The sequence below is a fragment of the Oncorhynchus mykiss genome, chromosome 14 (genome assembly GCF_057628025.1).
Source record: "Oncorhynchus mykiss isolate SJ-2025 chromosome 14, ASM5762802v1, whole genome shotgun sequence".
In the NCBI taxonomy this organism is placed as follows: Eukaryota; Metazoa; Chordata; class Actinopteri; order Salmoniformes; family Salmonidae; genus Oncorhynchus; species Oncorhynchus mykiss.
Window position 1 is genome coordinate 11,715,397 of NC_143035.1, and position 27,557 is coordinate 11,742,953.

General features: G+C 43.9%; 2 protein-coding genes and 1 non-coding gene across 3 annotated transcripts; all 3 read right to left on the reverse strand.

The window, feature by feature from the left end:
* Positions 1–33: 33 nt before the first annotated feature.
* Positions 34–3,314, reverse strand: LOC110488801 (ras-related protein Rab-33B). Its single transcript, XM_021561194.3, has 2 exons — positions 2,774–3,314; positions 34–2,377 (listed from the first exon to the last, which is right to left on the reverse strand). The coding sequence occupies exons 1-2, from the start codon at positions 3,002–3,004 to the stop codon at positions 1,877–1,879; spliced, it is 732 nt and encodes a 243-aa protein (XP_021416869.1). The 5' UTR covers positions 3,005–3,314; the 3' UTR covers positions 34–1,876.
* A 5,304-nt stretch (positions 3,315–8,618) lies between these two features.
* On the reverse strand, positions 8,619–23,916 carry LOC110488803 (N-alpha-acetyltransferase 15, NatA auxiliary subunit). The gene is made up of 20 exons (XM_021561197.3): positions 23,124–23,916; positions 17,015–17,099; positions 16,585–16,689; positions 16,043–16,200; positions 15,826–15,960; positions 15,404–15,557; positions 15,181–15,300; positions 14,906–15,001; positions 14,649–14,755; positions 14,462–14,534; positions 14,218–14,387; positions 13,936–14,088; positions 13,680–13,808; positions 13,220–13,433; positions 12,856–13,049; positions 12,499–12,607; positions 12,309–12,407; positions 10,814–10,957; positions 10,423–10,520; positions 8,619–9,762 (listed from the first exon to the last, which is right to left on the reverse strand). The coding sequence occupies exons 1-20, from the start codon at positions 23,175–23,177 to the stop codon at positions 9,553–9,555; spliced, it is 2,607 nt and encodes an 868-aa protein (XP_021416872.3). The 5' UTR covers positions 23,178–23,916; the 3' UTR covers positions 8,619–9,552.
* On the reverse strand, positions 12,684–12,819 carry LOC118938776 (small nucleolar RNA SNORA18). The gene has a single exon (XR_005036033.2). It is a non-coding gene; the product is annotated as a small nucleolar RNA SNORA18 (small nucleolar RNA).
* Positions 23,917–27,557: the final 3,641 nt, after the last annotated feature.

The following is a 27,557-nucleotide window of genomic DNA, read 5'->3' on the forward strand; positions in this document are numbered from 1 at the left end:
ACCGCAGACATGTTTTCATGAAATAACAATGCCTTGAAATGTACAGAATGCTTTATTGTAAGGCTACACAACATTTGTAATGCAATCCATAAATCATTGCAAGGCTTCACTCCCTTTTTTGTGTTCCCAAAAGTTCAGACCTGATGTGTTCTGTCTCTCAACGCAATAAATGGCGCCTTTCTCAAACATACTTATCGGGGCACTTGAAAAGAGCTATCACGCAGTACACATACCTCTATCAAAAAGTCCAAATAAAATAAACTTAAATGTATGAACTGCAGAGCACCAACACATTACAAAATAACACTAAAGACCATATGAAAGTAGAACAAGAGTGCAAGGCAATTGATAAAGCCTACAATTTTCTGTGTCTAGTGTTGTAGACCAATCTAAGCGCAACAGGTCAGAGTGAATATTAATCTTGTAATTAATTTCTAACTGTATCCTGAGAAAAGGCCATCTATCTGAGGCCACAGTACTTTAGAGCAGCTGATTAATGTGATGCGGCATCTGTGTTCTACTGGCTAGTCATTTTATGACAAGACTTACTGGTAATCTGACATACAGTACATAAACACAGTCACAAGTCTTCATTAGAGGGTCATTTCACTGGTGGGTTTTCATTGCAACTGTCCCATGTTCAAACAAGCAGAGGGGTTGTATTACAAAGCAGGATCAAGGAGTTAGCTAGCTAACTTGCCTAGATATCCTGAAATAATGTTAGAAGGATAATCTTGAAATGTGCCTGGTCTAAATGACTCAACTAAAACTCTTAGTTTAGCTTTCTTAAGTAACAAAAAGTAAATTGTAAAAAAATTAAATAATCAAAGTTAGCTGGCTAATTCATTGATCCTTATTTGTCGTATACCCCTCAGGTGCATTAGCTAAGCTTAATAGGCAATAACACAGGTACTGTTCTTTAAACTCTTTTTGACACATTTTACAGACTTATTGTAAAGATAAAGATGCATTGATAGCAGTCATCCAATTGTGCACTCCGTCATCCATTTAGTATGATGTTGCATCCTGCAAAAAAAAAATATCTATACATTTTGGGGGGTCCAATTCGTACGATATGTTGCAAATTTGTTGTGCTTAAGATCCTGGACTGCATCTTTAACCAAAGCAGATTATGAAGAGGTAATGACAAGTTTTGCCCCATATCAACAATGATCTCATCAGGAGGAGTGGTAAGTGCAGCATCACGTTGTGTTTCACTCAGTACTTTACTGCACATTTCTCTGATATTATGCCACACATCTTTCTCACAGTCACACACGTAAAGCTGAAACTCACACACTTGCGATGGACCACAGGACCGGCTGTGATCCAAACACACACAAAGCAATGATGATGATAGTAAAGGCATTTGGGATGACAACACACTAGGGTAGAGTGGATTGAATACGTGTGTGGTTACTTAGAAATGTATTTGTTGTATTTTGTAATAGTTGTTTTATAGATGTGAGATATGTAAGACATGCAGCATAATGTAACTTTGCTTAGGAAACCATTTTATAGTTGTCTGCTTTATGCAGGGGCACAATTATAAACCCTATGGATGGGAATTTTGGTACAGAAACACCTGAGTGATGTGCACTGATATAGCCTGCTGTAAACTATGAGAGGTATGTGTGCATTATTCCTACATGTAAATTGAGTATATTGTACATCAATCAGGCAAACTCACAGTATTCTAGCTCAAACACAGTTCAGTGGAACCAGTCAACAATATTCATTTCAAACAAGTTCCCTTTTGATCTTTTTCTTTCCCATATCACTGAGATGTTTACGTTATATGATAATAGTCCTTCCTTTATCTCCCCCTAACCTCCCTCTCTTGCTTCCTCCGATGCTCTCTCTCACCCCTCCTCTCTCAGCAGCTGCAGGTCCAGCTCACCTTCTCCTCGCCCTCGTCCCTCCCCCTTATCAGGGTTACCGTGTCCCCCCCTAACACCCCCCTGGGCAGCTGGCTAAGTATCAGAGGCTTCTGGGACTTCAGCTTGTGGGCCACCGTCATGAAGATGGCCTCCACGTGATCGCTGCTCCCCCGGATACTGTCACCGCTACCGTCGCTGCTGGGGTTCTTGGCGGACGTCTCAAACAGGGGCATAGAGTGGGCGTCTGCAAACTGCTGGGCCAAGTCCGTGCCCACCTGGACAGAGTTCTGCAGGTCACACTTGTTCCCCACCAGGATCCTCGGGACCTCCTGGCCCAGGGCGTGCTGCTTACACTCCTCGATCCAGGCCGGGAGGCTGCGGAAGCTGGCGGAGCTGGTCACGTCGTACACAAACACCACAGCGTGCACGTTGCGGTAGTAGTGCTGTACCATGCTCTTACGAAAGCGCTCCTGGCCCGCCGTGTCCCATAGCTGGACCTGGAGAGGGAAAGAGAGAGAGAGGGAGGAGAAAGAGAGTAAAAAAATATGACACTTAACAGCTTCTTGGATGTATTGAAAGTCCTCAAAAACTGAAACACAGTAGCTAAACCTAATGTCCAATGTGAAGGTGCTAGAGGATGAACTCAACTGTAATATGTGTATGATTCTACAGAGAGCAGTCGGTGCATCAGACAGATAGCTAGTTCTCTCTGCTGCCACTGCCCTTGAGATCAAATATATAGACGTATGAAATTGATGCCACAACAACAACCCCCCCCCCCCCATGTGTATGAGGTAACCTGCCTGCGTTCATGCCCATGGTGTTAAATATTGTGCGGTTTTAGAATAATCCAAACAAAAATGTTGCATGTTTTATGTCAACTAACAATTCACCTTGATTGTCTCGCCGTCAATCTCGATAAGTTTCTCCCGAAAGTCCACCCCGATTGTGGCCTCTGTTTTCTCCGGAAACTTGCCAGCACAGAATCGGTAGGTGAGGCAGGTCTTGCCCACCCCGGAGTCCCCAATCACTATGATCTTGAAAATACGTGTCCGTGGTGGCGGGAGATGAGACGAGACAGTCAGCGAACTGGTGAATTCCATTGACGACTCCACACTTGCCATATTGATTAGTTATTAATTTTCGAGGGTATACTAGCTAGCTAGCTAACTGCCTAGAAACCAACAGAGCTGTTGTGGCTTGCAAAACTGCCCCTCCAAATGCTAGCTGGATGGGCTGTTAAAATTAGACAAGGAATCTCGGCCAATACAAATGCAACTGGACATTCGTGACAAATCTGTGAGCTCCAAATATAAATGTATGACCATGCATTAGTTTCGTACTGACAATTTCACGTTGCTAGCTAACGCAATCTTCTAACTCCCTCCCTGCCCTACGTTAGATATAAAGTCTCGTACAATGTTGACAGAAAACAAGACTCTCGCGAGAGGGAACCAAGAAAGTGAAAGCCTTTCTTGATTGGATCAGATTCGACACAATGGGCGTTGCTTACAACACCAGCCCGCCTCCCACCTCCCTACCAAGCCCAGTCAAACACTAAAACAAGCATTACACAAGTGAGAATAAATAAATTAACTACAGTGCTAAATATTTATACAATTAACATGAAATTATAATAGTTATTCAGATGTTTGAAAATATATAAAAGTGTGAAATCCTGTTAATGTTTCAGAAAGTGTCTTTTAACCTCAATTTCAAACAAACAGTGTGTCTGGCCAAACAGTGGTCAGTGCTCCTTACCAAAGTCATCTCCTGTAGTGAAAAAGGCATCAACATGTCCATGAGTACTCGTTCCCTCCTATTACAGTTTGAAAAAATGTTATAAATGACAACATTATCTTTATTGTCATGACTGGTGAAAGTTCACTAATTTCCACTCTGTCCTTGTTTTTATTGATGTTGAGTTGCAGTGACTTTTTGAACCATTTTTGAACCAACCACATTATTATCGACAGACAGACAGTAACCAACTAGACGTAAGGGGCAACAGGGTAGCCTAGTGGTTAGAGCGTTGGACTAGTAACCGGAAGGTTGCATTCTTGAAAATAAGAATTTGTTCTTAACTGACTTGCCTAGTTAAATAAAGGTAAAATGAAACGTACTTGAGTACAGTACTTCGTATACACACTATCATATCCCAGTTGAGTGATTTCTTTGCATAGACCCATGAGTTGAGGCGTGTTATTATAACTCTAACAGCATGGAGCTGGAGCTGAGTATCTCCCTACAGGAACTGGTCTCAATATTTTATGGCAGGATACAAAGCAAAGTAATATTTGATTTATTCCACATTTTGTTGTGTTACAACCTGAATTCAAAATGTAATAAATAAAACAATTTCTCACCCATCTATACACAATACAACGAGAAAACATGTTTTTAGAAATGTTTGCAAATGAATTAAAAGTTAAATACAGAAATATCTCATTAACATAAGTATAAGCAAGATTTGGCCTTATGTTTAAGGTTATTGTCCTGCTGAAAGGTGAATTAATCTCCTAGTGTCTGGTGGAAAGCAGGCTTTTCTCTAGGATTTTGCCTTTGCTTTGCTCCATTCCGTTTATTTAGTATCCTGAAATACTCCCCAGTCCTTAACGATTACAAGCATATCCATAACATGATGCAGCCACGACTAAGTTTGATGTATTGGACTTACCCCAAACATAACACTTTGTATTCAAGAAAAAAAAAGTTAATTGCTTTGCCGCATTTTTTTGCAGTATTACTATTTGTGCCTTGTTGCAAACAGGATGCATATTTTGGAATATTTGTATTCTGTACAGGCTTCCTTCTTTTCACTCTGTCAATTAGGTTAGTATTGTGGAGTAACTACAATGTTGTTTATCTATCCTCAGTTTCCTCCTATCACTGAAATTAAACTTTGTAACTGTTTTAAAGTCATCATTGGCCTCATGGTGAAATCCCTAAGTGGTTTCCTTCCTCTCCGGCAACTGAGTTAGGAAGGACCCCTGTAGCTTTGTAGTGACTGGGTCTATTGATACACCATCCAAAGTGTAATTAATAACTTGCTCAACACCATGCTCAAAGGGATATTCATTGTCTGCTTTTTTGTTGTCATCTACCAATAGGTGCCCTTCTTTTCAATGCATTGGAAAACCCCCCTAGTCTTTGTGGTTGAATTTGTGTTAGAAATTCATTGCTAGACTGAGGGACCTTACAGATAACTGTATGTGTGGGGTACAGAAATGAGGTAGTCATTCAAAAATCATGTTAAAAACTATTATTGCACACAGAGTGAGTCAATGCAATATATAATGTGACAGTCAGATCAAACACACTGAGTGTACAAAACATTAGGAACACCTTCCTAATATTGCGTTGCACCCCCCTTTTGCCCTCTGAACAGCCTCAATTCTTCAGGGCATGGACTCTACAAGGTGTCAAAGCGTTCCACAGGGATACTGGCCCATGTTGACTCAAATTCTTCCCACAATTGTGTAAAATTGTCTGGATGTCCTTTGGGTGGTCGACCATTCTTGATTCACACAGTAAACTGTTGAGCGTGAAAAACCCAGCAGTGTTGCAGTTCTTGACACACTAAAACCAGTGCCCCTGGCACCTTCTACCATACCCCTTTCAAAGGCACTTAAATATTTTGTCTTGCCCATTCACTCTCTGAATGGCACATCACGTCACAAGGCTTAAAAAGCCTTCTTTAACCTGTCTCCTCCCCTTCATCTACCCTGATTGAAGTGGATTTAACAAGTACCATGAATAAGGGATCATAGCTTTCACCTGGATGCAACTGGTCATGCAAAGAGCAGGTGTACACTATATAAAAAAAAGTATGTGGACACCACTTCAAATTAGTGGATTTGGCTATTTCAGTCACAGCCGTTGCTGACAGGTGCATACAATCATGCACACAGTCATGCAATCTTCATAGACAAACAGTATAATGACCTCACTGAAGAGCTCAGTGACTTTCAACATGGCCCCGTCACAGGATGCTATCTTTCCAATAAGTCAATAATTGTCAAATTTCTGCCCTGGTCAACTGTAAGGGATGTTCTTGTGAAGTGGGAAAATCGTCTGTCCTCGGTTGCAACAGTCACTACTGAGTTCCAAACTGCCTCTGGAGGCAACGTCAGCACAAGAACTGTTCATCGGGAGTTTCATGAAATGGGTTTCCATGGCCGAGCAGCCCCACACAAGCCTAAGATCACCATGCGCAATGCCAAGCTTCGTCTGAAGTGGTGTAAAGCTCACCGCCACTGGACTCTAGAGCAAGTGGAAAAGCGTTCTCTGGAGTGATGAATCACGGTTCACCATCTGGCAGTCCGATGGACGAATCTGGGCTTGTCAGATGCCAGGAGAATGCTACCTGCCCAAATGCATAGTGACAACTGTCAAGTTTGGTGGAGGATGAATAATGGTCTGGGGCTGTTTTTCATGGTTCAGGCTAGGCCCTTTAGTTCCAGTGAAGGGAAATCTTAACTCTACTGCATACAATGACATTCTAGACCATTCTGTGCTTCCAACTTTGTGGCAACAGTTTGGGGAAAACCCTTTCCTGTTTCTGTATGACAATGCCCCCGTGCACAAAGCGAGGTACACATAGAATTGGTTTCTCGAGATCGGTGTGGAAGAACTTGACTGGCCTCCACAAAGCCCTGACCTCAACCCCATCGAACACCTTTGGAATGAATTGAAACACCAACTGCGAGCCTGGCCTAATCACCCAACATCAGTGCCCGACCTCACTAATGCTCTTGAATGGAAGCAAGTCCACGCAGCAATGTTCCAACATCTAGTGGAATGTCTTCCCAGAAGAGTGGAGGCTGTTGTAACAGCAAAGGGGGGACCAACTCCATATTAAAGGCCAATGTTTTTGGAATGAGATGTTTGACGAGCAGGTGTCCACATTCTTTTGTTCATGTAGTGTATTTTCCATGGAAACTAAGGGATTGTATGGGACTACAAAATTCTATCTATTAGAGCAGACAACTTTCAGATTTCAATCTTTCAACCAAAAGTGTTGTTTTTTAGATTGTGACCATTCTGTCCCAAACCGCTCAGTTTAGCCTTCTTATTATAAAACGGAATGCACCAATTGTTTTAACATGGGAAATCTCTTTGGGTATATCGTGCTCCATCACTAAACTACTAGTTTACACAAAGCCGTATGATTCTCTCCTAGGTGACCACAGTAAGTACGTCAACACGGAGAAGTTATTCCAGACGTGTCATCGTAGAGGAGCCCTGGCTACTGGGGGAATGGCAGCCCTGCTGCTGCCTCAGGACAAGGACCCCTATAGAGCAGCCTTGGTAAACATCACCAGGCAAGGACCTGTTCTACACAGTCATTTCAGACTGAAGTTACTGGAGATCAAAGCTGGTGTTGATGGCTTCATGGTGTATGACCTAGGCTTGAAAGAGCCCATGCAGAAAGTAAGTCCTTGATGTTGGACTCATTGAGCTGTTGTGCACAAGCTATACCTTTCAAGGAACTGTTGTCCTTCTCACTTGTCAGTCTCACACTATCTGTATCCCCTCTTTCTCTCCCACTTCCTCCTCAGCCCTTCCAGCTGCATACTCAGGGTGACAACCAGATGCACCTGCTTAGAGATGACCTCCTGGTTACCCCTGATGAGCTGCTCTGGATTCCAGCGGATAGTTACTCAATAACATTGTACTACTCTATATTTGTACTACACAATGCTATACATTTCTCTGGAATACAATTCCACATCTCATGTACTGTCCTGCTCAAAACGTTATTCTAGGGTGGAGTAACCCTGACCGGCTTGAAGTATATTGCTGTAAGAAACCTGTTCATAGATGCTTGGCTCACAGGTGAGAATTCAAGGGTATGCATCATCCTGATGAACCATCGTACTTATTTGGAACGGATATGTGATTGAGTAATGTTGATGTAATGTTCCATGGCTCTCCCCTAGGCAGAGGTCACTTATATTACAGGGGACAGGTGGAGGATTCTGCCAGTGCAGAGTCCATGGTCCATTTCATCAAAGATGTCTGTGTAGTATTTTGTGACCAGGTGTGGCAATGGATCTGCCATCAAACACGGCTGGAGGATGATGGGAGGGTGGTAACCTGGGATCTGGTGACAAAGCTGACCCAGGAGGTCATGGGGAAGCTGAGGAGTGTCACACACTGTCAGGTAGGAGTGTCACACACTGTCAGGTAGGAGGAGTAGGACAAGCGCTTGAGGTTTCCAAAATAACTTCGAACTCCTTTAACATTCCACCATCCTAGAAATTTCTTCTGCCGTTCTCTTCCCCCTCCTCTAAGGAGGAACAGTGGTTGTTGATGGCTACAGACATGGGGAAGAGAGGTTTCCCAGTTCCTCACCACCGACAACACCAACCTCACCTCACAAGCCAAAAGGCTGGAGGGTGGGGCAGTAAGGGACGTGCCCAGGCTGAAACTTAGCATGGTATTTACACCCCTCATCTCACCCATGACCTCCTGGGTCAGCTGTCACCAGACCCCAGGTCACCATCCTCCGCCAGCTGGGTTTGTAGGCAATCATTGTAAATAAAAATTGTTCTTAATGGACTTGCCTAGCTAAACAAAGGTTCAATTAAAAAAACACCCCTCATAGTTCGTACAGCCCATGCATGTGTTCCTCTTGAAGATCAAACTATGTCATCTTTCTTGGCATTTGGAATGCTGATCCTGAATCCTACAATAAAATACAAACTTCTGCAGGAAAAACAATCAGGAAATATATTTTTATTTAACTTTAGTTTTATTGAGAACTCCTTGGTGTTAGATTGGCGTGGTCTATGTGCAGAATTCAGTATGATTGAGAAGGCGCCCCCCCCCCCCCCCCCCCCCCCAGAAAAAAGGGGGGGGGGGGAATAACTTGGATTAAGCCTTTTTTCAACATTTGATCAACAAACAGATCCCAAAACAAACATTTGTTTTATCATGGTGGTTTTATGAGACTTTCACATGGGTACAACTAGAAAGGAAAATACTGAGCGGAAAATAAAATAAAACCCAATAAATCTGCACGTCAGTCATACAGCAGTCCAGGTGAGCTTTGAGTTCTGTCTCCCTGCATTCAGATCAGCTGTCCTGTCCCCTCCTGCAGGCCACGCCAGGAACTACCACTGCGCCCTCGTGGCCAAGCAGAGGACCGTTTGAGCTCAGTAACTGAGTGCATCGCTCCTACGCCTCCCCCAAATAAGTGATGTCTCCTTTTAAAAGTTCCACCTTTCTTTATTGGCACACGCCAGTCCACAAGTACAACCACAATCCTCCATCACCACCACTACAATTGATATCTTTCAACTTTTGCAAACTTTTTTATTCTTTGTCATTTTTAATATATAAATTACCTTTAAAAACGTGAGAAGCAGATGCACATACAGGAGAAATACAGGCGTGAAAACACAGGAGTAAAAACCTGACTTAACGGCAGCCACCCTAACCACTTTACACTCTTCTCATACTGTTTATTTTGTTTCAGTTAAAGAATAGAGTTGTCAACAGGGTTTAAAAAAAGTAAAATAGGCATTCGTTTTTTCCTCCTCTTCCCTCTGCGGCTCTCAGTCCAGGTCAGTGCACTGCAGGGGGCATTCACGAACAAACAACCTTTGCTGGGGTTTGTCACTGCCGACTGGCAGCGTGTGTGCTCCTCTACTCTCTCGCTCTCCTCTCACATGTCATTTGCCATGTCGTCGTGCTCGCCGGCTGACAGGTCTCCGTTGGCGTTGATGGTGGAGGCGTTGTCCTCGTAACCAGGGGGCATGAAGGCCAGGGTGTGGGGGTACAGCTTGTTACATGCGGCGCGGTACACCTCCGCTGCCTTCTGCTGCCCGTCGCCCAGATTTCCATCACGCAGCGCCTCCAGCACCTCTGTGCAGATCTGATAGGAAAGACAATATTGGGTGTCTGCTTAGACTTGGGTCACACCACATTCACAATTGTTCCTTGCCTTTGTTTTTCGCGAATACTGTTTCAGGCATAGATGTGGTAAAGAGGTCAATGGAACTCGACCAAAACAATGGAAAATGCCATGGAAGCGAGTGGGGTAAAGATCCCAAATCTCCATTGCTCCCCAGCAAAATTAGCCTATGTTGAGGTAAAAATCTTTTACGTTGAGGTAAAATGCTTTTACGGATGTCAACCGCAAGACATGTTCATGTCATTTTAACCAATCGACTGCATTATAGTTAAAAACAACAACTGACTACTGCCACTGATTTCTGTATGCTAGCTATTCAACCAGTTTATACGAACGGGAGCTAACATTTAGCAGTCACTTCTTGTAAACCTAAAAAGTGACAACTTATAAATGTTATGCAGCGAAAACAGACAAATCAGACTTCAGTAACCACATTGTGGGTCTGTCAGTCATGACAAATTTGACGAATATCTACTATGTTAGATCAGATTTGTTGAATGTGCACCAATCCGTTGTCCTATCCCCCCTGGTCTGCGTTCCATTGACCTCTTTACCGCATCTATGGGACTACCATGCCAAAAGGTACTTGTTCAAATAAAAGCGCAGTGAGTAAGTGCTCACCGTGATGCTTCTCCCATTGAGGGACTCATCCAGCGCTGTAGCCAGCTCAGAGGCCATCTTGTCCGAGGACGGGTCCAGATAGAACATCATCTTAGCAGCTGCAGGAGGACAACATGGTGCTGATCAGTCACAAGTACACTGTGTGTGAGTGGTAATGGTACAGTCTCATGTGGGCTTGGTTGGGAGTGTTGGCTCAGGTAGTGTGTGTACGTACCAGCCACACGGTGCGGTATAGAGTTGGAGTGTTGGCTCAGGTAGTGTGTGTGTACGTACCAGCCACACGGTGTGGTATAGAGTTGGAGTGTTGGCTCAGGTAGTGTGTGTGTATGTACCAGCCACACGGTGTGGTATAGAGTTGGAGTGTTGGCTCAGGTAGTGTGTGTGTACGTACCAGCCACACGGTGTGGTATAGAGTTGGAGTGTTGGCTCAGGTAGTTCTTGTTGAAGCTCTGTGGGTTGCTCTCCCCAAACAGCCGCGATATCTCCTGCTTCAAAACAGTCCGCACAGCCTGTGGTAGGTCCTTACTGTCTGACACTGAGGAACACACCCATTACAGTGGTCACCAATCGGAATCAAGATTACTTTCGCATTCAAAAAGTAAGCTTAGATCTACCGCTCAGACACATTTTTTTATATTTTTTAAAACAATAACCTAATAAAAACAGTTCTGTACAAACCTCGTTGTTAAAGTAGGCGTAATACATTATCACAGCATATTGGCTATATGCCCGGTCTATTGTTGTTCTCAGACCAGATTATATTTCAAAACAAGCTTTGATTAGAAAATAGATTAATGTAACCTTTATTTAACTAGGCAAGTCAGTTAAGAACAAATTCTTATTTAGAATGACGGCCAACACCGGCCAAACCCAGACGGCACCGGGGCCAAATTGTGCGCCACCCTATGTGGACTCCCAATCACGGCCAGTTGTGATACAGCCTGGAATCGAACCAGGGTGTCTGTAGTGACGCTTCAAGCACTGAGCCACTCAGATCAGTTGGGTATAGCACTTGCGAAGCACAGCTGAGCATAAATTGAAATTAGATTTTTTTTTTACTGTACTGATGGTACCTGCATCTGAGGGTCATGGTGCTTTCAAGACAACAGGGAACTTGGGGAAAAAAACGAGGTCAAAACACTATGTCAATAGTCTTCAGGTCAGAGGTCTAGAAAGATGCCAGTTTCCGAGTTGTATAACCGTTCAAAACTATTTTTCCCAGTTGGACCTCATTCTTCACAGAGGTCAAAGATTTTAGATGTCCCACTTGTTTTGAACAGTCTCAGCAGAGGGAGGGAAAGAGCAGCAGAGGGTCTGCCTCTCATGGTCCCTGCTCTCTCCTTCCTTTCCTCCGGTGAGACTGACCAGAGGGGAGACACAGTCTTCCACCTCATGCACAACGCAGGGCTATCAATACACTTGGCTACTCATTCATTGCAGTGCAAGTGAAAGCAGGGAGAAGCATGTTGTTTTGTAATAGTGTTGAATAAAAACAGTGCTGGATATAAAAGTCAACAGGAACTTTTACGTTATTAAATCTTATGTAGGCTAGTATCAAACTTTGTCATGGCAGCGGCCATGGAAGCTCTGTGGGCACGGTGATTTGAGCCGTACGATTGGCCAGCGCAGTAGGCACACTCGATTTGGCCACAGATCTTAAAGTCCGCCAGGAAGTTGAGGAGTTTGTCTTTTCATTTTCCACTAGGAATGCCTCGCGATCGACCGGTTGGTGACCACTGCATTACAGCATAGAATCAGAACGTGGTAGAGATCTTTGTAGCAGAACACAGACAACTATTCAACAAAAGGGTTCAGAGACAGAGAGTTGTGGGTAATGACAAGGCCCCTCAGCCTGGCCGTTTGACAGAAGACCTACTCTACCGTACCTCCTTTGAAGAAGCGCACTAGACACTGGTGCAGCCAAGGGTGGGAGGGCTCCATGGAGAACGCTCTCTTCACTGACTGCAACATCAGCAGGTACTTCTCTACGAGAGGGAAAGAGACTTTGTTTTCACTGACAAAAGGTACCGGGATTCTTTGTGTGTCAGAATGTCAATCCGCGTCTTGTTCCTTTACCTTTCCTGAAGTAGATCTCAAAGGCCAGGAGGTGGGTCTCAATCTTGTTCTTCACCAGGTTTTTCAGGGGGGTTAAAAACTTCACTGCCTCCTCGAGTGGGTTCTCCACCTACAGGGGGAAGAAAACAAATGGGTCTTATTCCAAAAACAAACAAACACTCAGTCTCCTAATTGGTGTAATATCACCATGTTCTGCAGTGATATCCCACAAGGCTAATGGTAGTAGCCATGCGGGTAAAGCGTTAAACCACAGGTTTGTTCTTTGAGACATTTCCAACGACTAGGGCTCACTGGGAGGAGTCTGCCGGGATAGGCCTCAGTGATTCCTTCCATCTTCTACAGGCTCCACACACGCACCTTGGCTAGTTTGTCTGGTATGAGCTCCTCCTTGGGTCCTCCGATCTCCTCGTCGTCGTCCTCTTTCTTCTTCTTCTGGTTCTTCAGCTGTTTCTCCTTCTCAGCGTTCTTCTTCTCCTCCTCTAGTTGGGCTTTCTTCTGGGCTCGTCTCTGCTTGTTCCTCAGCTTCTTCAGCTCTTTGTCATTCAGGTTCTCTGTGCGACACATGGGTTCACTCAGAGATCACAACTACACCAAACCCCCCAAAAATAAAACATTGTAGGAAACATCAAATTAGTGATAATCAAAACAAGTGGCGGTTTGGGGTATCGCAGACAGACTCCCCCTCTCTCTCGCACAAACTGGCGCTGACACACACACGTACCGGCGTCGGCCTGGTGTTCCTTGTTGTCGTCGGTGAGGGGGTTGTCGTGCAGGCCGAGGTAGATCTGGATGGCGGTGCGGGCAGCTTTGTAGTAGAAGGGATGCATGCGCAGCACGTCCTCCAGCTTGAGCAGGTCCACGTAGGATCGCAGCGTCATCTTCCTCATGCAGTACGTGTGGAAGTCAAACTGGTCGTCCGTGATCTCCACAAAATGCTGATGGGACACAGAACAGAGATGGTTTATGATGAAATCCAAACAGAGCAGACCTGCACTACCACTGAGCCATCTATACAGGTTTAACCCTCAGTGAATCTGCATGAGCATCTCTAAAAACAGGGACCACATTGCTCTTTTTAATTTGAGCACATTTTAAGGGGGAGGAAATCTAACTTACTAATCACCTTCATCATAAAAAAATAATAATAAGTGCCTGCTTCCCACCCAAGTTAGAAAACGTACCCTCTCGATCTCATGGCACTTCTTGAGAGCGTCTCCAAACTTGTTCATGGACTTGTAGGCCAGAGCACATTCTGTCTGGTACCACATACACTGCATCTCATTGAGATTCTCTACCGCCGACGCACCCTCCTGAAACACAGACAGATAGATAGATAGATAGATAGATAGATAGATAAATAACCCTTTGTGTGTGGCGCTTCAAGGCAACAAGCATTATGTGGAGTCTACACAGACAGCTTAACACACACTGACTGACCCGTGTGAACTTTGAGCACATCTCCTCAGCCTCTTTGACCAGGCCGGCCTTCAACATGTACTTGGCACATTTTGAGTTGATGAAGCGGTCAGCAGTGTCCAGAGCCTGGGCCTCGTCCATCCACCTGGCTGCTTCCTTTATGTTACCTGCATGCTAGAGACACAAAGATGGAGAGTAATAGTCAAAATCAACAGAGATACTTTAGCAGAGAAGAGCGCTATAATCACGTTGAGCCACACTAAAGTGTTCACCGTGATGGCAGCTCTAGAAAGTGTGTGTTACCTTGTATATCTTGGCCTTGATGAGGAACAGTTCTATGAGCGTGGGTGTGCTCTCGATGGCGGTGTTGATGTAGTCCAGGGCTAGCGTCTGCTGGCCCACGTGGTCAAAGTGCTGCGCCAGGAAATACTGGACCCACAGTAGTGTGGTGGGGGGCTCCTCCTTACCACCATCTACACAGACACAATGACATTCTAATACTACTCCGATTAGATTTCATAACACATGAAAATCTGATTGCACTCACCATTTTGATTGAACATTCGACAGCTTTTCAAACACGTCTCGTATCCAACCACTAATTCTTCAACGATTGACACCTACACGGATGGGAACAAGGATACGCAAGATTACCCAGACTTCTCAGCCCAGGGCAGGCATGTTATTTCAGTGACTTGCTGGGGCCAATGGAATGGCGGTGGTTCTCCCTTTACCTTTTCCTTGTCGTGATACAGGGACTTCAGAGTGGTGAAGACAGGCGGACAGCCTTTACTGAAGTTGGTCCTCAGATAGCAGTCCAGGCATTCACGGAACTTCTCACCTGAAAAGAAAAGTGAACGGAGCTCAGACCCCATTCTCCAGCGTTCCACACACCACACGTTTCAACATGCTTGCGTCTACCCACCGTCGTCTTGAAAGGTCCTCATTCCAGGGATAATTACACAGTAATGATAACGGTAGGCTTATGTACCTGTGAGGAAGGTGAGAGGCAGCCTCCGGGGAACCAGTCCTTTGGGATACTTCACCCATGCCTCCTCATAGAGCTTCTGCCTCTCCTCTATGCTTGCTGGGGACACACAACAAGCCAACAGTCAGAGCATGGCATTCATACACCGATTCAATTCTGGTCACAAAATCTACCAAACACATTAGTCAATGTAGTGAGATGACTCATGCTAAAGAGGGGACTGGTGAGAGGGTCCAGTGGGAATGGGGTGGGTAGCAGTGGGGGGGTTCAAAGGTTACCTGGTTTCAGTGCTTTCTCCAGACCCTGGTAGTAGGCCCAGTTCTCAGGGTTCCTCTCCTGGAGTTGTCGGTAGACTTCTGTGGCCTCCTCCGAGCGATCTAGCTGCAGCAGCAGCTCTCCTGCAATGATACAGAATCATGTTAGATCTACACATCTCTTCCCCCCCCAGATGCAAACACTCAACACACAGGCATTCTTTCACACACCCATACACACACACACCTCTGGTCTCCTCCACAGCAAGCTTGTCACAGATCTGTTTCTCGTAGGTGGTGAGGTGCTCCAGTGCTTCCTTGAACAGCCCCGCCTCCCTGAGCACCTGGTTCTGGTACAGCAGCAGCTCACTATACTCGTAGTCCACTTTGTCTGGCGATGTCTGAAACACAGCACCACCAATCACATTTACTGAAACAGGCAGTGACCAATCAGATTTGCTGATACAGGCAGGGGGACGAATGAGATTCACTAATACATAACCAACAAATAAATTACTGACAGACAAGTTAAAAATCAGGTGTACTGCTCCAGGCAGGGTGCCCAATCAGAATAATTGACAGACAGGTGATACAGGAACACCACAGAGTAATCAACGATACTTCTTAGACTCAAAAACAGAGGTCAGAGAGAGGTCAAGGCCAGCTCACCTGTTGTGTTTTGCGGAATTCTTCGACGATCTTGGCGGCCATCTCAAAGTCTTCCAGCAGGTGGTAGGCCACGGCGTAGCCGATCCACGAGGCCCTCTGCGCTGGACGCAGCTGCAGGAGCTGATAGCGGGTCTCCTGCAGAGAGAGCGAGAGACAAAATTATACACAAAGCAAGAGGGAATAGTTCAGAGGAGACAGACTCTCTCCCGGTCCTCACCCTGTAGCCCTCCAGGTCTCTCATCTGGATTTGGAGCAGTGAAAGATCCCTGAGGATCTGCAGGTTGTCTTTGTCCCACTTCAGAGCGTTGCGGTAGCACTTGATGGCCTCGTCGTACTTCTTATCCGACCGCTGCAGCAGACCGTACACATGCCAGCCTGGGAGAGGATGGGTTAAGGAGGCAAAACAGACACCCTCGGAGAAAAAAAAAAATCCTTGCAAAAAAAACAAAAAAACATTTAGAGGACTGAAAGGACATGGGAACAGAAAGAACGTAATACTTATGGTGACAAATCAAAACAGTGGACCCTGTATTAATGCAACCAGGCCTAGACTATTAGCCTCAACAGTAACAATCAGAGCCAATCTAGCTCTCTCCCATTCCCTGACTGAATTACGTGGAGTAGACATGGCGCAGTAAGGGCTTGTGGGATGCAGTAGAAAGTTTGGGCTTATTATGAGCCTTTGGTGAATGTCCTCACGCCTCTGAGTAGGAACTTCATACAAAACCTCACCTCATTAGCCCTAGTATAGAAGGATACAGACATGGCTCTTGAGGTCGTTGCGCAGGCCTCGTCTCACCAGCTCATACGCATCCTCCTTCTTCCCCAAACAGTTCAGGGTCAGGCCTTTCATCGCCAGTGTCTCTGAGGGACAGATGATTGAGAGAGGGATTAGTGTTAGTCACAGCCTAAACACTACACCAGAAGAGGATTTACCATCACTCATGTTCTAAACTGAGTAAAGGATATGAAAAATGTCCACGGTCACCCAGTTTGGATATCAAACCTGGACCAGACGGTTGTTGAGTCATTAGCTAATACAGCCTGATAGCAGTACTGGTGGATGCTTAAAATCAGCATGTTGTTTGTACAACAGTATCTTCTAAATCAAAGAGGAATAGTCAACCACGAGACACTTTCCAACTACTGAATGACAAGTGAGAGTAGCAGCTGTTGAAGCGGGCCTCACCTCCATGCTCTGTGAACTTTGGGTTGGAGAGGATCTGTTTGCAGAACTTGAGTCCATTTCTGTACTGCTTGTGCTCGTAGCATCTCTGCAACAGGGGAGAGGTGTTGTCATCAAGGTTTTTGTAAAGCTTGTTCTTAGAGTTCTGATCTGAGGAACCCCCCAAATATATGGTTACAAAAATGTACGCAAATATTCTAGAGGGGTTGACAGTATACCGATGTTTATGCACAGATCGGTCTATAACGGCATTTGAATGTTTGGTTTGCTAAATGTGATACGCCGTGTGTAATGTCAATTTTTACAGTTTACTCTACTACAAGTCAGCTCTCTCTCCCCACAGACATGGTCCCACCCACTGTCACTGAAGGAGCGCATTTGTTGTTGCTTGACCACGAGACACTTTCGTTCAGTCTGCATGGTCAATGCAGCACATGCAACAATGTTGATGACAACGATGTTTCCACTGATCTTAATATAAATCCGCAAGCATTCTATAATTACTATATTAGTTTGTTTCTTACATCTGCAAACGGCTAGTTTGTATTTTCTTAGCAAGTTAAGCTAAATCGTGTTAGCCACTAAAGCTAATCGCTAGTTAGCTGGCTAGCGAACAAGCTTAATAAAAGTACTGAGTCAGAGCAAACGTAGCTAGCTAATACAGCCTGATAGCAGTACTGGTGGAGGCTTAAAATCAGCATGTTGTTTGTACAACCGTATCTTCTAAATCAAAGAGGAATAGACGAAGCATGAATATGTTGGCTATATGAATAAAGATTTAATGTAGGCAAAGATCAGAGTCACCTAGGAAACACTGATCACTTTGGTTCCTTCCCTGTCACAATAACTCGTCCATGGCATTTTTTCGTTCGCTGTCATGTCAAACACTGTATTGAAAGTACCCACTATTATTTATATACTAACTATAGAATTATAATAACCATTCTATTGCCATGATTCCAAAAGTTCACCCAAGTGTTTTGATCGAAATCGCAACATTTGATTAAAAATAAGGCCTAGTATTTTTGCCCATATCGTGGCGGTGTGGAAATAATCTTACATGAGTGCAGGAAATGCAGATATTTATGGAAATGCAGGAAATTATTTTAGGTTGAAGTTGAATTGAACAGTATAAAACAATCAGAATGGAGAAAGACCCATTGAAATAATTTATAAATATATGTGTCGCCACCCTAGGTTCACGCACTACTCAAAGCAAATTTAGAACTTTTATTAATCAAAAAACTGTACATTTTGAAAAATACCATATAAGATATGATATTTTGGCCATGTCGCCCAGTCCTAGTTGACTGTCTATATAGGGTTGTGCATGAACACTTGCAGGTAGATTGTCTGTGATAATATCCAGCAAGCAAGCACAGTAGCACGTCACAACCCCAATACAGTAATACGTCTCTTGATTGAGTCTGAAAAAAAATCAGCTAGCCTTCTTTGTGGGAATGTATGGTCAGATGGGTGTTGATATGCAGTGATTAGAGAATCGGTCAGAGATTCCTATCTGCCTGGGTCAGCAGTGGCCTACCAACCTGGTAACCAGCCTGCCAGCTCCCCACACAAAGATAATGCCCAGGAATCCCCACTGGCATAGGGAAGTGGCTACGATAGAACTTGGGAGTGCTCAACACAGCAACTAAAACAAACGTTTTTATAATGTTAAACAGAAAGAGTGGGAACAGAATTCACATCTATGCAAAACATTACACTTGTGGTGAGTATTTAACAGGGAAACTAGTCCCGCCCACCATCACCTTAAGCGCTTCCAAAAACAGCAGTGGCTATTCCCATTTGCCGAGTAAAATTATGCAAGGATCTAGCCGACTAAACGTAACTATTTACAATGGAGTAGAGGCGACTTGTGTGGGTGGACTAACAGACTCGATTTTTGGCTGAAATAGCCAAATCCACGAATTTGAAGGGGTGTCCACATACTTATGTGTATACAGTGCCATGCGAAAGTATTCGGCCCCCTTGAACTTTGCGACCTTTTGCCACATTTCAGGCTTCAAACAAAGATATAAAACTGTATTTTTTTGTGAAGAATCAACAACAAGTGGGACACAATCATGAAGTGGAACGACATTTATTGGATATTTCAAACTTTTTTAACAAATCAAAACTGAAAAATTGGGCGTGCAAAATTATTCAGCCCCCTTAAGTTAATACTTTGTAGCGCCACCTTTTGCTGCAATTACAGCTGTAAGTCGCTTGGGGCATGTCTCTATCAGTTTTGCACATCGAGAGACTGAAATTTTTTCCCATTCCTCCTTGCAAAATAGCTCGAGCTCAGTGAGGTTGGATGGAGAGCATTTGTGAACAGCAGTTTTCAGTTCTTTCCACAGATTCTCGATTGGATTCAGGTCTGGACTTTGACTTGGCCATTCTAACACCTGGATATGTTTATTTTTGAACCATTCCATTGTAGATTTTGCTTTATGTTTTGGATCATTGTCTTGTTGGAAGACAAATCTCCATCCCAGTCTCAGGTCTTTTAGAAGACTCCATCAGGTTCTTCCAGAATGGTCCTGTATTTGGCTCCATCCATCTTCCCATCAATTTTAACCATCTTCCCTGTCCCTGCTGAAGAAAAGCAGGCCCAAACCATGATGCCGCCACCACCATGTTTGACAGTGGGGATGGCGTGTTCAGCTGTGTTGCTTTTACGCCAAACATAACGTTTTGCATTGTTGCCAAAAAGTTCAATTTTGGTTTCATCTGACCAGAGCACCTTCTTCCACATGTTTGGTGTGTCTCCCAGGTGGCTTGTGGCAAACTTTAAAATGACACTTTATGGATATCTTTAAGAAATGGCTTTCTTCTTGCCACTCTTCCATAAAGGCCAGATTTGTGCAATACGACTGATTGTTGTCCTATGGACAGAGTCTCCCACCTCAGCTGTAGATCTCTGCAGTTCATCCAGAGTGATCATGGGCCTCTTGGCTGCATCTCTGATCAGTCTTCTCCTTGTATGAGCTGAAAGTTTAGAGGGATGGCCAGGTCTTGGTAGATTTGCAGTGGTCTGATACTCCTTCCATTTCAATATTATCGCTTGCACAGTGCTCCTTGGGATGTTTAAAGCTTGGGAAATCTTTTTGTATCCAAATCCGGCTTTAAACTTCTTCACAACAGTATCTCAGACCTGCCTGGTGTGTTCCTTGTTCTTCATGATGCTCTCTGCGCTTTTGACGGACCTCTGAGACTATCACAGTGCAGGTGCATTTATACGGAGACTTGATTACACACAGGTGGATTGTATTTATCATCATTAGTCATTTAGGTCAACATTGGATCATTCAGAGATCCTCACTGAACTTCTGGAGAGAGTTTGCTGCACTAAAAGTAAAGGGGCTGTATAATTTTGCACGCCCAATTTTTCAGTTTTTTATTTGTTAAAAAAAGTTTGAAATATCCAATAAATGTCGTTCCACTTCATGATTGTGGCCCACTTGTTGTTGATTCTTCACAAAAAAATACAGTTTTATATCTTTATGTTTGAAGCCTGAAATGTGGTAAAAGGTCGCAAAGTTCAAGGGGGCCGAATACTTTCGCAAGGCACTGTATATAGATCTACTGAAGATATTTATTCAGTGTGTGCTCGGTTAAAAAAAGACCACTGATGCAAATCAAATGTCTCTTTACCATATGATCTTTGCTAGACGATTTAACTCAACCTGCGATTTATGATGGAGTTGAGCGGCGACTAATGTGGGCGGACTCAAACGCAGAGTTCACATAAAATTGTGTTTTGTTAAAAAAAAAAAAAAAATTTAATACTGATTTCAGCACCCAAAGAATAGCCTGCAATTAAACAGAACAATGTAGTTTGTAATTGCGGGCTATTCTTGTGGTGCTGAAACCAGTTTTGACAAAAATGTGATTTTATGTGAAGTTCAAGATCGAGTCCGCCCACACTAGTCGCCGCTCAACTCAATCATAAACCGCGGGTTGAGTTTAATCATCTAGCAAAGATCATATGGTAAAGACAAGTTTGCTTTGCAGCAGAGTGGTGTTTTTTTGGTACAGAGCAAACCCTGAAGAAATATCATCAGTCGGTCTATACACACACAGTAGTATGTGGACACCCCTCCATTTCAACCAAAGATTGAGCACACAGCCATGTCATCTCCACAGACAAAAAATGGCAGTAGAATGTCTTACTGAAAAGCTCAGTGACTTTCAACATGGCAACGTCATAGGACGACACTTTTCCAACCAGTCAGTTAGTCAAATTTCTGCCCTGGTCAACTGTAAGTGCTGTTATTGTGAAGTGAAAACATCTAGGAGCAACAACAGCTCAGCGGCGAACGGGACCGCTGAGTGCTTAAGTGTGTAAAAATTGTCTGTCCTCGGTTGCAACACTCTCTACCAAGTTCCAAACTGCCTCTGGAAGCAACTACAGCACAATAACAGTTCGTCGGGAGCTTCATGAAATGGGTTTCCATGGCCAAGCAGCCGCACACAAGTCTAAGATCCCCATGCACAATGCCAAGTGTGCCTGGGGTGGTGTAAAGTTTGCCATCATTGGACTCTGGAGAAGTGGAAACGCATTCTTCTAGAATGAAGAATCACACTTCCCCGTCTGACAGACGAATCTGGGTTTGGCGGATGCCAGGAGAACGCTACCTGCCCGAATGCATAGTGACAACTGTAAAGTTTGGTGGAGGAGGAATAATGGTTTGTGCTAGGCCCCTTAGTCAAGGGAAGGGAAATCTTAATGCTACAGCATACAATTAGATTATTTCACCCCTTTTTCCTCCCTAAATTTGGTGATATCCAATTGTGACCCAATAACAATCATCTCATCCCGGCAACTCCCCAACTGGCTCGGGAGAGGCAAAGGTCGAGTCATGCGTCCTCCGAAACAGCGCTTCTTAACACCCGCATGCTTAACCCGGATGCCAGCTGCCCCAATGTGTTGGCGGAAACACTGTTCAACGGAGGTCAGCCTGCAGGGTTGTCCCCGCAGCAATGTTCCAACATCTAGTGGAAAGCCTTCCCAGAAGAGTGGAGGCTGTTGTAACAGCAAAAGGGGGACCAACTCCATATTAATGCCCATGATTTTGGAATGAGATGTTCGACATGTAGGTGTCCACATATTTTTAGTAATGTAGTGTATTTTGCTGAAATAAATATAGAAGTCGTATGAAAAAATATGTTTGTAACCAACGGGTTGTAGTTCACACTGTAGGCGTGGGTTATTTTAATTTGCAGGCCCTAAGAGATGGCGAGCTAATTACACCACCTAACTGAATAATAACTACAACAATTGTTCAACACCATGCCCAGAAATAGGACAAACGTGTGAATGGTACTCAATATTCAGCAGAGAAAGTCGACTAAATGTGTGCAGTTCGTTGGCATCATAGGACACAAACTGTATAATTAGTCCCCATCTGATCTCTGGTTCAGCAAAGCGTGAGTGACAGCTAGTTGGCCGGCTGGCTAGCAAGGTTTTGTTAGCTAGCTAACTCTAGTAGTTGTACAATCAGTGGCAAATGATTGCATTAGCTAACACACCCAAGTTTGCAGTAATATAGTTGGGGACATCATGCAAACACGTTGTGCATGTGAAATGTAACGCGTACATGGTTACAGATAATCGTGTTGCTAAAATGCTGAGTAATGACGAAACACCTGTGCTTTTGGACGTAGAATGAGTTTGCAGATAGCTAGTTCGCGTAGCTAGCTAACTTATATAGCCGTAGCTAGCAAGCATTTGCCAACCGTGTTTTTGAGTCATACATTTATTTTAAACTATCACCCTACAACAAACTGGGACCACACATAAACCAAAGTTACCTAGCTATATGCCATGTTGCATGTTACCTAACGTTACCAGTTGCAAACAAACTGCTAACTAGCAGGCTAATGACAACCTGGCAGGCCATTTCGAGTGCCTCGAAACATGTTAGTCCACGAGTTAGCTAAAGTTAACGTTCGTTGAGCAGGCGATGGAAGGAACAGCAGATGTCAGCTAACAAGACGACATGATTGCATGCTGTTTTATTACAAGCAACGTTACTCCAATCAAATCTTTAACGTTATAGTTACTTGAAATGGATTTAGCTAGCGACTGCTAGGCATTTAACGTTACCAAAATTCTCTTGAAGAGAGCATTCTCCTTCGGCGGTAGAGTAATTGAGGGCATTCTGTAAACTGGCTACTCTTCTGTAGCTTCAAGCATGAATCGACGTTTCCTCTCTCTCCCCTCTCGGTCTTTTTGAGGCAAAGTTCCCGGAGTTGTCTTGCTCTATTTCGGGCTCTTCTTCCTCACGTGGTGACAGCCAAGGCCCCCTTTAGACCAAAATGGCCGAATACCTTCTCCCCCGGGTCAAGCTGTTCTCCGCGTCTGCGTGCGTGCTGTGCAAAATGATCGAAATGAAAAGTTGCAAATGTAACCAATCAATCAAAGACAGTTACAGAAGGGGGGACGTGTTATAAAGTATAGTGCATCGCTTCGGCAATAGACGTGATGTAAAATGGATTCTTTACTGATAAGGCTGCATTGCACTTTCAGCCCTTTTCTTAACTCCAGCCTTGGATTCTGGAAAGGTACCTTCATATATAGTCAGTCAATGAGAGGTATATTGCACTTAGCCAAAATAAACCGATTCTCCTTAATTTATCTATCCTGGGTCGGAACCGTGCTATGCCGGGAAAGGTGGTCAGCCAGAGCCCAGCGCGATATATGGATGGGAAAAAGTACCTCAATCCAGGGATGGAATACATAGTTGTACTCATAATCACCCCGAAATGATTAAGGGTAAATCTAGAAGATCGAAATAGTGCTGTTTTTATTTTATTAAACTGACGATTTCGCTAGCATAGCCGCGGGAGGTAGTGGTGGTGAGGGTGCAGCAGCACCCCCGAAAAATCTAAATAGAAAATATATATACTCAACAAAAGTAGTGCATTAGGCTTTTACTAGTATTAGTAGACTGATATAGATGTATGTATTGTGGGAAACAAACAAAAAAATCAGCATCTCTGCTTTGTCTAACAGGGTAGTTGTACAATTAAGAACAGTATCTTTCCGGATTCAATAGTTGGAATTGTAAGAGTTGTTGCCCTGTCCCTTTCTCTGGGATTATCATTCTAATGGAATCCAGAAAGAACAAAACCCTGTCCTTAAACAGGTGCAAGGTTATGAGCAAAAAGCATCCACAAAACATGCTATTTTATATTTTTCTTGACCAAATAACATGGAAAACAACCACTTTTTGTGCCGTATTAATTGACCATCCTTACAAACCACTTCATATAAAATGTACATGACTGTATTGTACACAACATAAGCAAAATTATATGGACACCTGCTCGTCGACATCTCTTTCCAAAATCATGGGCATTAGGAGTTGGTCCCCCCTTTGCTGCTATAACAGCCTCCAATCTTCTGGGAACGATTTCCACTAGATGTTGGAACATTGCTGCTGGGACTTGCTTCAACCACAAGAGAATTAGTGAGGTCAGGCACTGATGTTGGGCGATTAGGCCTGGCTCGCAGTCGCCATTCCAATTCATCCTAAAGGTGTTCGATGGGGTTGAGGTCAGGGCACTGTGCAGGCTAGTCAAGTTCTTCCACACCGATCTCGACAAACCATTCCCTTAATGGACCTCGCTTTGTGGATGGGGGCATTGGCATGCTGAAATAGGAAAGGGCCTTCCACTGCTCCAGAGTCCAATGGTGGTGAGCTTTACTGCACTTCAGCCCAGACTTGGCATTGTGCATGGTGATCTTACACGGTGCCTAAACCGGACGCGTCGCAAAATAAATGCACACATACATGTTATTCAATCATTGCACCTATACTGCTCGCACACGCCAAAGAGCGTCTGCGTTACCAGGCGCTAAAATAGATTTTGCTTCTATTTGTGACGCAGAACATGATGCAAGTCCTGCCTCTCCCATCTCCTCATTGGCTTTTAGAAGCATATACCCACATGCCATCTCCTCATTAGTTATACCTACATGGGTGATTGAAAGATGAACTGAGGTCGGTTGTGGTAATACACCTTATTATGAAAGTTAGTTGCCAATCACCATATAAAGTCCAAAGAGGAAAAAGCCTGGAAGGAGGACAGATGACTAATTAATTGTCGGAGTAGAGGACCTTGTGCATTTCAGGTAAAATAGCAACTCAATGTTTATATCCCAGGACAAATTATCTAGAAACTGCAAGCTAGCTAACTAAATTGCCATAAACAAGTTCAAACAGGTGCCATTAATACAGGTAACGAGTGGAGGACAGAGGAGCCTCTTAAAGAAGAAGTTACAGGTCTGAAAGAGCCAGAAATCTTGCTTGTTTGTAGGTGACCAAATACTTATTTTCCACCATAATATGCAAATAAATTCATAAAAAATCCTACAATGTGATTTTCTGGATTTCTTTTTCTAATTTTGTCTGTCATAGTTGAAGTGTACCTATGATGAAAATTACAGGCCTCTCTCATCTTTTTAAGTGGGAGAACTTGCTCCATTGGTGGCTGACTAAATACTTTTTTGCCCCTCTGTATCAACCTGTGTGTTGTGATCGTGTTTAGTGTGGGGGGGACAAAATCAATTTGAGGTCACAGGCGCATGGCAACCAATTTTATGAGGCTCCCAATGAACAGTTCTTGTACAGACATTGCTTCCAGAGGCAGTTTGGAACTCGTGAGTGTGTTGCAACTGAGGACAGACGATTTTTACGCGCTTCAGCAGTCCCATTCTGTGAGCTTGTGTGGCCTACCACTTTGAGGCTGAGCCGTTGTTGTTCCTAGACCTTTCCATTTTACAATAACAGCATTTACAGTTCCCCGGGGCAGCTCTAGCGGTGCAGAAATTTGCCTGACTGACTTCTTGGGAAGGTGGCTTCCTATGACGGTGTCACGTTGAAAGTCACTGAGCTCCTCAGTAAGGCCATTCTACTACCAATGTTTGTCTATGGAGATTGCATGGTTGTGTGCTCGATTCTATACGTCTGTCAGCAACAGGTGTGGCTGAAATAGCCGAATCCACTACACTGAACAAAAATAAACGCAACATGCAATAATTTAAAAGATTTTCATGATTTACATGAGTTAGGTCCTAATCTATGACTGGGAGGATATGCATCTGTTGGTCACAGATACCTTTAAAAAAATGGTAGGATTGTGGATCAGAAAACCAGTCAGTATCTCATGCCTCATGCAGCACAACACATCTCCTTCGCATAGAGTTGTTCTGTGGAATGTTATCCCACTCCTCTTCAATAGCAGTGCGAAGTTGCTGGATATTGGCAGGAACTGGAACACACTGTCGTACACGTCAATCCAGAGCATCCCAAACTTGCTCAATGGGTGACATGTCTGGTGTGTATACAGGCCATGGAAGAACTGAGACATTTTCAGGTCCAGGAATTGTGTACAGATCCTTGCGACATGGGGGCGTGCATTATCATGCTGAAACATGAGGTGATGGTAGCAGAGGAATGGCACGATAATGGGCCTCAGGATCTCATCACGGCATCTCTGCATTCAAATTGCCATCGATAAAATGCAATTGTATTCGTTGTCCGTAGCTTATGCCTGCCCATACCATAACCCCACCTCCACCATGGGGCACTCGGTTCACAACATTGACATCAGCAAACCGCTCACCCACATGACGCCATACATGTGGTCTGTGGTTGTGAGGCCGGTTGGACGTACTGCCAAATTCTCTAAAACAACGTTGGAGGCAGCTTATGGTAGAGAAATTAACATTCAGTTCTCTGACAACAGCTCTGGTGGACATTCCTGCAATCAACTTGCCAATTGCACGCTCCCACAAAACTTGAGACACCTGTGGCATTGTGTTATGCGACAAAACTGCACATTTTAGAATGGCCTTTTACTGTCCCCAGCACAAGGTGCGCCTGTGTAATGATCATGCAGTTTAATCAGCTTCTTGATATGACACACTTGTCAGGTGGATGTATTATATTGGCAAAGGAGAAATGCTCATTAACAGGGATGTAAACAAATTTGTGCACAAAATGTGAGAAATATATGCTTTTTGTGCGTTTGGAAAATTTCTGGGCTTTTATTTCAACTCATGAAACATGGATCAACATGTTGCATTTAGATTTTTGTTCAGTATAATTTGAAGGGGTGTCCACATACTTTTGTATAAATAGTGTACATATGCTGGTCATCTAGGTATGCACCTGTAGATTTTCCATCACCATGAAAAAAACAATGCACAACACAGTAATTGAGTACATTGAGACATCAAGTGGATTGTGATGAAGTGGCTCAGTTGGTAGAGCATGCTTGCAATGCTGGGGTTGTGGGTTCAATTCCCACGGGGGACCAGACCAGTAAGAAAATGTATGCAATCACTACTGAGTGAGTTACTCTGGATAAGAGTGTCTACTAAAATGGAAAAGGAATGCATAGACCATTTAAGTTCAGACATAAGTTGCATTTGCAAAGTATTTCAAGAAACTAGAAAATATATCAATCAAGTATTTTTATATTCCACAAGTATTATAAGATGAACTGTTTCCCCTTTACATCTGTAAGAACA

What these genes read in the sequence shown, in the direction of transcription:
- LOC110488803 (XM_021561197.3), bottom strand. Translation starts at nt 23,177, where the DNA reads ATGCCCTCAATTACTCTACCGCCGAAGGAGAATGCTCTCTTCAAGAGA. An exon ending in AAAGTTCACAGAGCATGGAG is followed by an intron (nt 16,690 to 17,014) that starts GTGAGGCCCGCT and finishes TCTGTCCCTCAG; the next exon opens with AGACACTGGCGATGAAAGGC. An exon ending in TATACCACACCGTGTGGCTG is followed by an intron (nt 10,521 to 10,813) that starts GTACGTACACAC and finishes GTCCTCCTGCAG; the next exon opens with CTGCTAAGATGATGTTCTAT.
- LOC110488801 (XM_021561194.3), bottom strand. Translation starts at nt 3,004, where the DNA reads ATGGCAAGTGTGGAGTCGTCAATGGAATTCACCAGTTCGCTGACTGTC. An exon ending in TTGACGGCGAGACAATCAAG is followed by an intron (nt 2,378 to 2,773) that starts GTGAATTGTTAG and finishes TTCCCTCTCCAG; the next exon opens with GTCCAGCTATGGGACACGGC.